The sequence below is a fragment of the Xiphophorus hellerii genome, chromosome 11 (assembly GCF_003331165.1).
Source record: "Xiphophorus hellerii strain 12219 chromosome 11, Xiphophorus_hellerii-4.1, whole genome shotgun sequence".
NCBI lineage: Eukaryota > Metazoa > Chordata > Actinopteri > Cyprinodontiformes > Poeciliidae > Xiphophorus > Xiphophorus hellerii.
The window spans coordinates 4,938,126-4,950,047 of NC_045682.1; the positions used below are offsets into that span (position 1 = coordinate 4,938,126).

General features: G+C 38.7%; 1 protein-coding gene across 1 annotated transcript in view; it reads left to right on the forward strand.

Annotated features, from left to right (window-relative positions):
• The window catches only part of vps37d (VPS37D subunit of ESCRT-I), a 48,107-nt gene extending 41,241 nt beyond the window's left edge, over positions 1–6,866 (forward strand). Inside the window, exon 4 of the mRNA XM_032577240.1 lies at positions 1,479–6,866. Coding sequence (XP_032433131.1) covers positions 1,479–2,012 — 534 coding nt within the window. The 3' untranslated portion in view covers positions 2,013–6,866. The remainder of the gene's footprint in view (positions 1–1,478) is intronic.
• The last annotated feature ends 5,056 nt before the right edge of the window (positions 6,867–11,922 follow it).

Here is an 11,922-nt window from a genome sequence, read left to right on the forward strand (position 1 = left end):
ATATATTTCATTCCTTTTCATCTGTGAAAAGAAATAAAATCCTAAACTTGTTCTAAATAGGAACTGAAACATGCTTCTGTTGTTTCACAGTTAATGATCTCATCTCAGACCAGAAGCACTCAGCTGTTGTTTTCTCACCAGTCTTATTTATAAGACTGTTTGCATTAATAATGAGGCGAATGCTGGGATCTATGGGAGATAAACTGTCTCTCTGCACGTTGGTTGTCCACAGAAAGTCAGAATACATCATAGAGAAGATTGACCATTTACCTGAAGAGATGTTTTTGATGGTTCTATATCAATAAAAACTGAAAGCTCAGCTCTAATTTTAGGAAGCTATTATATTTATCGGTATTGATTGGGACAACAGATGAGCCCTCCTAAATCACCATCTGGTCAGCTGGGAAAACAACTCCCACTGGGACGACCCCATGGTCTCTAACCATCTGCACAGGACCTTACCCTTTAAATAGCAGACCTACAGGAAGTACCGCCCCTACACCCAGCCCCAGGTGTTCAGCCACTTCAGTGTGGGTAGGTGGTCATTCAAGTAATACACCAGGAAGTTAAGTCTGGGTCACGAGAGAACCTTAATAAATTACAAAACATTAAAATGTATTTCTGTGCAAAGATTAACATCCTAAACAATTTAATAAGCAAAAAAATAATATTTAAAGGTGACTACCCAAAACATGCTCATGCTCATCACATTTAAAAAAAAAATCAAAATCATTCTTAGATAATGCAATTTTAGTCTGGTTTGTTCGTCCTATTTTGAGCTGTTTTAGGGGCTCTTTAGGACACTTAAAACCCAAGTAAGCTGCTGCTGGCCACACCCCAACTTAATGTTTACACTCACACTTGAAAATGGCTGCAAACAAATGCGCAATTATATGACCAAAATCTTTGAAAAGCAGATTTCAAAGTTAGTGGAGGCACATGGTGCCTCCACTAACAGGAGGCACCACTAACATGGTGCCTCCTGCACCACTAACATGAATGCAGTAAGATGTTTCTGGATGGTAAGTCAACAACAGAATACTTGTCTTTTCCAGCAGCCATTGTACAGCTGTAAAATCAGCTGACCAAAACTGCTGGAACTTTGCTTGGGTTGCTAGGTAACAAGGCTGGGCTTGATTGGGTTTGCTAGGTAACGTGGCTTTACAAATTGGAGGTTTTCGAAATGGCTCATTTTCGGACACCAAAAAACATTAATTTATTGCCAAAAAAATGGCTGGGTCGTTTTTGGGGTTTTTTAGGTGCTTTTGTAGAAGCAGGAGAGACTCAAATGGAAGTACAAACTAATTGATTTATTGTTTATTGACAGGCCTATGTCTAGAGCAATGTTGATGCTTAATATCAAGCATCTAACTTCAAAATACTCAACTGGCCAACTTAAGGACAGACAACTTGCTAAGGAGGTGGACCTCCTTAGCAAGTTGTCTGACTACGGTCTGTTTGTCTGTCCTGCTTCCCAGGAGCTGCTGGAGAAGTTCATGGAGGGCAACGTGAGTCTGGATGAGTTCCTGGATTCGTTCCAGAGCTCCAGGAAGATCTACCACATCCGCCGGGCTCAAACAGAGAAGATCCAGGAGGCCGTTCAAGCCAGGAAGCAGCCCAATAAAAGCAAGAGACCCGAGGAGAGTCGGGTCCCAGAGGCGAAGAAGGACTCCGAGCCGCAGCAGGAGCCTCAGCGGCCCAACGGCTTTGTGGCACAGGGGCCGCTCCGAGTGTTCCAGGTCCGATACGGCTTGACACCGGCCATCCTTGTCCCCCATTACCCTGTTTCCCCCCCTGCCTCTGCGCCGAGCCATCAAAACCCTGCCTCTGAACCCCCAGTGGGCCAGACCCACATCTTGAGCCCCAGCAGCCCGATCCCAGGACACGGCCAGCCAGTCGGCCTCCGGGTCATAGGCCAGCTGCCGGGCGGCTGGCCCGCTAACGGGCGGCCGGTCCGGGTGCAGCAGCTCTACAGACCCAACCCGCAGCAGCCCGAGCCGCCGTACCGATAAGCTCCAGCAGGGGGCAGTATAGAGACAGTTAGAGAGGTCTTCCAACCCCTGGAGCCAAGCGGCGGCTGTCACAGTCACCCAGGCAGGCAGGAAGGACCGAGGTCCGACGTTTTTGTTGTCCTCCATGGCAGGAAAGCAAGAACAGAAAGGTAGAGAGGCGGCAGACAGGAGAACCGGGGATGGGCTGGGAAAACGGCTCAGGTTCAACTCTGGTGAGCTAATCTCCTCCAAAACATCCACTAATCTGCTTTTATTACTTCATAAAACCAAAACAGGAACAGCTGCTGTGTGCTGGTTTGAACCTTTCTGGGTCCCTCAACATTTTCTACATAGTTTATGCAAAAAAAAAAAAAAAATTTCTTAGGGAATTTGTATTTTCTTTTATATAGTTTTTAAAATAAATGGAGCAATCTGCAGCCATTAACCATTTTTGTGCCCTTCTGAATCTTTGGTTATACCAGCTCCTGGGCCAGACTTTAAAAAAATCCAGCCGCCTTCAAATTAAACAAAATTTTTGTGAAATCATCGAAGGCTAACAAAATTATAATGACACAAACAAAAACTTCTGCTGCACAAACGTAGCATACATAGTTGATTGACACCATATTTCAAATGATTTTGTAAATGTGGACCAGCTGGTTGACCTTTGAACTCCGAAGATATTTATGTCTTTAAAATGATAGTGGCACAAATGTAAATTTGACACCATTTTCGTTTAATTTTTCTGTTGCTCTTTGCCACATTGTTTTTTTTTAAACAATGTGGCAATGTGGTTTCAGAAAAGTTCTCATCCAGATGAATCTGCCCAAATCATTGTTTTAAACATGCCAAACCCGTAGGGGGCAGTGTAGCGCGCAGCTAAATCCTGTGAGCCAATCGGATTTCTTCAAAAGAACCATAACTTAATATTCCAATATGATATTTAAAAGTAGTTGAGCCTATATATCTGTAGAGACAATCGAACCTCTGGGCACCATGCTTAGTTTCTAACAGGAAGTTATTAAAACATAAAATGATGCAGATTGGGAATCATGTCAAAGCAGGTACGTGGATTAATTGGTGCATTATTTGTTGCAGACTGCGATGTGCAGGACCGTAAATCTGTTTCCCAATGTTCACACAAGCACAAAAACTGAGTTTTCTCAAATTTGATCGGAGTTTTAATAAATAAATGGAGTTTTTGTGTGGATGGAAGGGCAAAGCGAATAAAAATTTGAGTCTATGGACACAAGATTTTCTGTTTGCATATTTTTATCACTTAAACTGGAATTTTGGTGATTAGAAAGTCTGAAAATGTGTGAATATTATGTAGTTAAAGACTGCAGTTTATAATGGCACTAAACAAAATGGTGAGGAACAAAAATGAAGGGATAAGAGAGACAACACTGCTGCTATCGAAGCCCATCCCCATGGAGAACAACATGTTTTTAATGGTTAATTCAAATTATTTTCTAATATATTTTGTATTTTACAACAATGAAAATATGAATATGAAAGCACAGAGCAAAGTCAGATGTTGGAAGAAGAGGAAAAAGGATCTTATTGTTAGTTCATACAGCTTGAAACAAAGAGAAGCTCATCCAGCTGAATGATGACGTCAGTAAAGAGGCGTTGGACATAAAGTCCTGTTGTTTTCCGTTTAAAACAGAGACCTTCATGCTTGGAGTCGTTCCCAGGATAGGGAACGCTGCGGGAAGTTGGAAGGAATGCGGCTGCAGACTCGTCTCTTTCAGCCTTTCTGCTGCGACTTCATTAGCGCGGCTCGTCGGCGGGCGGCTTATTTATTCATGTAAATCCAGATTTTTACGTCCGACTTCAAAGCTCCTTGTTTACCGAATGAGGAGCCGCTTCCGCCTTTCCAGGGAAGCCACCGTTTTTATTCCTGAGCCGCAAAGTGCGAATGTCACCGCTTCCCCGCCGCCTGTCCTGCAGAAATTTACAAAAGAAAGCAGTTTGGCTCTGTTCTTAAACATCAGTTTGTTCATCGCTCATCGGTATCTCATAAGTGCATGCTTACAACAGCTTGTTCAAGTACATGAAAATGCCTTCAAAAAGCCAGCGCCCAGTCGCATAATAAACAGGGAGAAGATTTAATTTGACTTTCTCTTCTAATTTGAAAAAGATCCTTTAAATGGGGGGAAAAGCAAAGTGACCGGTTGTTTTTGTGTTTAACTCTTCATAAAAAGGAATTAATTTTTCTGTTTAGTAGCTTTTCAGTCCCTGAGCTTAATGTGCTTTTATTAGGATTGAACCAATTTTCTTAATTTTGGGAGACCAGCACTTGACTGATACTTCCCTATGAAAAGGTCTTATTGCTGCTAAAAAAAAATCTGAATTGTCAGGTCTGGTTTTTTCAGTTGAACTTCAAAAATATTATGTTGATCCCAAATGGAAATTAAATGTTGTAACTCATTAATTTGAAGACTTATTGTAGATGGTGATGGCTGTTGGCAGAAAGATCTCTTGCAGCCGTCTGTATTACAGTGAGTTTGAAGGAGCCTCTGACTGAAGACGCTGTTTTCTCAACAGTCTCATGAAGAGAAGGGTGAGGGCTGTCCATAATTTTCTTCGTTTTGTGAAGAATCATTCGTTGAGATCTCAGAATTTGAAAATGTAATTTTTTTTTAATTATGCAAACATCTACATTTTTGAATTGTTACATTTTAAAGATCATTGATCAAACAGAAAACTGCAATCAGTGCATCCCTAGTTTTCATGAAAATGATGCGTTCTTAGAGGTGAAGTTGTAGCAAAAGTTGGCTCGTGTTTGTCTTTAAAGCTGAAGAAAGGTTAACCTAAAAAATATCCTTTAATTTCAAACTAAACGCTGATGATTTCTACCCAGAATGACGAAGATCCTCCTGCTAGTTTCTGTTGAACAAAAAAGCGATGACTCTCTCACGCTTCCCCTCCTCCTCGGCTCATTTTGACTGAGAACCCGAGTGGCTTTTCTATTTTAGGCTTGTCTTTGTTTTGTCTGCTTTGTTGACAACAAATTGGTTTGTTTTGAGGAAAAAAACACAATAGAGTTCAACAACAACCTACGGAAAATCTGACAGGACAAGAAAACAGATTGGGAGGTGAAGGACATTCAGCCTTTATGTTGCCTTTACAGATTTAGTTTTGTTGTTTGTATTATTTAGTCAATTGAAATGCAAACGAGAGCTAAAACTACAGCCCCGTTTGTCATAAAGTATGAGAAAAGCTGCAGAAAAAGAATTTTCCTCTTTGTTTAGAAATAAAAATAAAGATAAAATTTTGCAAAAAGAGGATATAGTGTTTTTTTCCTGCAGGATGGAAAATGATGTAAAAAAAACCCCAAAACAGATTCCAACCTAATGACAAGAAAAGCAGATCTAAAAGCATACTACTGGTAATTTTAGTGTCACTTTTTGTGAAAATTAAATGCAAATATTGTAGAAAAAACTGTTAATAACCTACATTTGTGATATCTATATTTAAAACACTAGCTAGTTACTTTTATGTCTCACCCAAAGTCATTAAGAAGCCACAGTTTTCAGAAACCTGATTTATGGTAATTAATCTTCAATGGTCCTAAACCCAAAAGAACATGTTCTATACAGCATAAACACAAAGTCTTACAAAGTATTTGGGTCTGGTTTCTAGTGCAAATATCTTAATACAGTTGAAATTCGACTAAAATAACTTTTATGCAATTTTTTTTGTCAATAATTCATTAATATTGATTGAAAAAAGTGTTAGTTCTACTGGCAGAAATGAAATGATCTGCCAGGAACTATTTACTTAAAAAAAAAAAAGCTCTATATCTTTCTGAAACGTTACTTGTAATTATGTTCGTTTTACTTCAAGTGTACCGAGATATTTGTACTGGAAACTAGACTAAAATACTTTGTGTACTTCTTGTTGTGTTGGGCTTTGATGCGACTGGGCTCTGGCTTCAAACATGCTGCGCCCACTCAGGTTCTTATAGGGAAACAAAAACGGCTTCATAAGTTGCAGTTGTGGCGATGAACTCAAGTCAGACTAAAAAGATCAGTGAAACCAAATCACCGTCGACTTTCTACCGTCGCTGTGAGATTTTACTAAAGAGGTTTTAGGAGTTTTGTTGTTTCTCAGTCCTGATTTCTGTTTTTCTTGGCGTGTCGTAGTGACGTGTGAAACTGGTGGTTCATGTCAGCCTGGACATGTGTGAAAACTCGAATATTGATGTGAAAGTGCTTGTTTTTTTCTTTTGTTGTTTTTGTTTTTTTTTTGTCCAGTCTGTACCTAAGGTGTGTTTTCTAAAGAGAGCTCGTCCCAGCAGCCTTCTTCTTGTTAAAAAAAACCAAGAGCTAGACGTTGGCCAGCTTTAAACGCCACGCAGGAATCTGACGCGGAGCCGCTGCAGGCGCTCGTCAAAGCTGATCAGCGGCGCAGCGTGTAAGGCTGAGCTAATAATATCCCAGTTAGTTGATGCTTGTCGCTACGTTGGAGCGTGCGACACATTCAAAACACGATGAAGCTCGTCGGCTCGTCGTCGGCTGTTTGATGTGATCATGGAAGCAGCAGCAGCAGGTAAATAACTCGGGTTTTATCTGCCAGCAGAAAACATAATTATCCTTAAAATGCTGTGGTTGAGCTTTCTGCTGCAGTGACTGCTACTTTCCAACCCAAAACCAGGAGGCGAAATTATCTAATTTGATATTTTCCAGTACTAAAACCAAAATGTGGAGACACTAACTGCATCCAGAAAGTGAAGCAGTTTGATATCGGAGAGAGCTGGATGGACTCTGGCTGCAAATACACAAAATAAATAAATCTCAATATCTACATTTGAATGTAGGTTAGTCGTGAATTAAAATTGAAATCTTTAATTTTAATTAAACATTTAAAGAACGAAGGCTTTCTTTATTTCTTTAATAAAAATAAAGAAAGCCTTTATTTCTGTTAAGGTGATTTTTCACTTACAAGTAATAACAGGGTATTTAATATTCAAATTTACTTCAGCCCAATAAAAAATAAAATTTTAAAACAGAAATGTAGCCTTAATGAAAAGGTTAGTCTCTGCTTAAAGGTTATTTTCAAAATGTACTTTAAATCTCACAAACAATACTCACCGGGACGTATTTATTAATTTACTGAATATCATTACTACTTTAGCGTATTTGGTCCATTCATTTTTCTTTTTAATGAAGTTTGAAAGGTAAAACAAAAATAAGGTTCTTCCCTCTTTTTACTGAGGGATTTTGAAATAAAACATAATTCTGGTAATGCTAAATTAAAACAAGAACGTTTAATGCGATGTCAGTACATATGTGGATTTTTCAAAAACCTCCTGATTGTTGAGTCACACTACGCTGTTACCTAGCAACCCAAGCTGAGCTCCAGTCAGCTGGTTTGACCGCAGTTGTGCGCTGGAAAACATAAGTGCTCTGCAGTTGACTTGCCATCCAGAAACCACTTGCTGCATTCTTGTTGATTGTGTAGCAGGCTCCACTTCCGCTTTTCAAAAATGTACAGTTGTATAATTGAGCCTCTGTTTGTAGCCATTTTCACGTGAGTGCAAACGTTGAGTTTTGTGGCCAGCAGCACATTATTTGGATTTAAAGTGACAAACAGCTTATTCTGAAAGGAGGCAGGACTGAGCAGACTGAAATCTCATTCTATAAGAATGTTTTGTTGCAAAAAGAGTAATGATGTTCAGGCCGTAGACCTGTCCTTACCTGTTCAAGGAAGCATAATAGGTCACCTTTAAGAGTTTTGCACTATGCCATTCAGAACTAGAGTCTCGCTACTGCACAAGTCCAGATTTAGAGTGGTAATAAATGTCGAGCAGGAGCAATAAAATCTTCACTTGTCTTCCTGTGAGCAGGTGTGTGGCTGTTTTACATCAGTGGTCCTGATGGGAGGGTAAATTATGACCACTCTGAGATCTCTCCATCTGTCAGTGAGGAGACTCTCGCTCATTAAACGCTCTGAGAGACAACTAGAAACCAGGCCGCCCACTGAAATATTTATACCCAGCACATTAGGCCATACTGTACTGAGACGTAAACATGATGCCCATCGCTGCTGGCAGCTGAAGCGGTCGCTCTGAACATACAGATGTTTCCAAACGGGTGCGTGGACGCGGAAAAGTAAAGTTTCCGTCATTCAGACTTTAAAATTTTGGCGTTAAAAAAAAGTTAAAATGTTTTTTACGTCTGAATTTAGCTCGGGAACCCTCCAGGCCGGAGCAGCTGCTTTGCTCACTTTGGGGACTTTATCTGGTTCTCTTTAAAAGTATTTTTAGCAACGTGGCTCAGTGACGGCGTCAGTCTGTTGATCCATCGTGTCAGTCCAAACTGAAATATTCAGGTCGATGGATTGGGAAGCGATCCTTTGTTCTTCCCCTGAAGTTTAGCCTGACATTTCTCTCTCTCACTTCCATGAAGTCGCCTCAGGATGGAATATTTACGTTCGATGGATGGTTATTTTAAACTTGAACTCTTTGTGTTTGGATAAGAATATTTGTTTTGAAGTTGAAGTGGGCAGTACTCGCTCCAAAAAAGTAGCATAAACTCCACCTGGCTATGATCAATATGACGTCATGTTAAACAATCGAAATCTACTTCTACAATAAAATAAAACAAAGAACATTTAAAAACTAATTCCAATCATTTAAAATGTTATGTTTATAGGGCTTAAATTTATAAATTATGATTACAATAATCTGTCAAATTTACTGTAGTGATTTCAGCTATAACTTTTCATTAGAAACCTTTGCACCAAATAACAATGGCTGTTTTACTCTACAAATGTAGATTTATTTGAAAAACATTTCTAAATTCTAAAAAACCCCGACAATTATTAGTATTTTCTGTCCTATTTATATTGAAAACATGAGTGCAAGTAGAATACAGTGGGACAGTCTTGTCAAAAATCGCCTGAATAGAGAAACTCTTGACAATGGTATCAGGTCCCAGTGTCACTATTACCCAAATATTGAGTATCCACTTGAATAATAAATAGCAATTAAAATATTGCTAAATATAATTTCACATGCCTTCATAAACGACTAAGGCATCAGTTAATTCATTTTACCCAGACATGAATTTGGCACTTACAATTAATGAAAATATGACATTTAAAATTAGGATACTACATCGGACCAATAAAAAAACAGTTTTAAAAGAGAAATGGAGACTAAAAGACTTAATGAAAATGACCACATGCAGATAAGGAAATTAAACTGCATTTATGCTCAGGCAGAGTTTAAAATCAATAGGGTGTCTTTATTCTTACTGGGTGCTGACGTTATTGAATCAGTGTCTAATTACACATCAGGAATCGATTATGAATGAAAGTAGCTGCACAGATTAATTAACAGCTAAATGGTTAATTGAAATGCAGCAGGGCTGTGCAGTGGTTAGCATTAATTGGTCAAAGCGAACACTGGTTACTTTCCTACTTCCTGTCTCTTTGCAGACATGTAAATAAACCCATTCTATCACTTTCCCACAAAATGTCTTGATTTGTATGCCGGTCACTGCCTTTTGGACTGCATTATCAGTGCCAAAACCACAGGATATCTTATCAACACTTATTTCTGAGGGTTTTGTTCCAGATAAAAAGAAAAATTGAAGAAAAGGCTCTGAAACTCCCATTTCCTTCCTGACCCACATTGAATGGTTCTGCTGGTTAAAAGGAGGCTGCTGGGAAAGTTCTTCTGCATGCTGAGCTTTACATAAGCTATCTGCTAAGTACCGCCAGGCTGGTTTATTGTTGAAGAAGACTCTCAGTGGGGGAACATCTCTTGTTGCTACATTTCAACATTCAAGTGACCTTACACAACATGTTTACATGTGAAATATTCATCATTTGCTTCCTATGTGGATCCAGGAGATGAGAATAAAAAACATTTGGAACTGGAGATGAATTTGTTCTTTTGTTTTCAGTTGTGTTTTATGACTGGAGAGTTTTACTTTTCTAGGAGAAAGAGGTCACATCAAATTAAAAACGGGACACAACTACAGTGCCTATAAAAAGTATTTAACCGCTTTGATGTTTTACCCTACTTATACAAATCAATCATGATCAGAATTTGGGTTTAGGCAAAAAAAAATATTTAAAAAAAATACCTTAATGTCAAAGTTAATTGTATTTTTGATTTTATTGATTAATCAAATTTATTTATAAATATTTTATTTTTGGAGAATCGGGATCTGCTCCTTGTTCTTCCACAGTTCAGAATGATGTCAGCCTGTCCAGCACCTGCCATCTTGTTTTACAAGCATGTTTTGCCCTACAGAAACTTTGAATTCAGATAAGAAAACAGATACGAATGATCAAAATAAAAGTATGTTTTTATCATTTTATTCACTTTATTTGCAAATTCTTTTTAAGAAAGGAAAAAGAAGAAAAAAAACATTAAAATCAGAAATTTTATTTGGTCATGGTGTGGTGTGAGGAAAAACAATCTTATAATTCACTTTCAAGCCACATTACCTGGCAATTTGGCTTAAAAAAGAATATATATATATTTATATGTATATATATATATCTATATGTATATAGATATATATATATATATATATATACAGTTCATATTCCTATATTACTATCCTATGCCCTACAGCAATGGTTTCCAAAGATTCAAGGGCGTAGGTTTGGTCTAAGTTTTGGTGGGACCTTACAACTTACTCGCCAACTCACCAGCATTTAAAATGAATGCTACCACTGCGTAGTATATTGAAATATTAAACTAATCAATGTAGATTTTCGTTTATTTATTTTGTTTTTGTTAAAAAATACATATGTTTTTTTTTTTTTATTTATATGGCAAAAATTGGTCGGGACTATTTTATATCCCTTGAATATTGGTCGTGACATGTCACGACCGTCCATACCCAAACCTACGCCCATGCAAAGATTTAATTCTGGGCCCCCCTATGGATTACGATAAAATCCCCCCCCAAAAAAAGAGAAAAACATCAACTGGGCGCACACATCGTTCAACCAGACATAAACCTAAACACATATTTTGTTTTCAAACTCCACTGAAGTTTATTTCACACTTCAGGTTGCAACAAAACACACTGCAAACCATCTTTACAGTGAAACACTTATATGCAACTGTTTTTTTGTTTTCATTCATCCATACTCCCCCCCTTTGGGAACCACTGCCCTACAGAAACCTTCTCTTGCTAGCAAAGTTTGCTCACTGCGTGCATGTGCATAATACCAAGATTTTAAAACCCGCTGTAATTTTGGAGGTAGTGCTGCCATTGTTTTCTTGTTTGTATCAGAAAACCACATCGCAAGAGAAGGAGTTGGTGCCAGTAAGAAATTCTCTGCTACATGGTAAGACTAGCCTTAAAGGCTAAGAAGCTAATAACTTTTACACTATTCGTCATGCTGCTACCTTTTTCAAAATGCTGCATTTATTCTATTTTCACGTATAAAGTTAGAAGTTAGAGCAACTCTTAAATAATATTTTAGTCTTTTGACACATAAACCAATCAAATCACCGTAAAATTGGTAAAATAACGTAGGACCGTTGACTGTTTCTGGCGTTACTAGCGCGGTTCTAGAACCTTCAGTTCACCATAGCAACAGTAACTATGGATGGGGAAGCAGTAGCTGAGTTGGAAGTACGCCCTTTCTTCTTTTTAAATCCACCTTTGTTGGCTTCATCAGCTTCAAACTTACCCATCCGCCTCAACTGTTCATTGTTATGCAGATGAGGCCCAGTTAACTTGTCTCCCGCTAATCCAGATGGGATCAAAGCCTCGCCGACAGAAGATGGTCCTACATGAACAACTGGGCCCCGTCTCTGAGAGAACAACGTGTTTTGGTTTGGTTCGCCCGGTCTGCATGGTGAGGAGGATGAATTTAACCAGGTGATGTTGGTTTCTACCTGCTGCCATTCCTGAAATTGTGCGACAGTGTAAGCTTCAAGAATTTACTG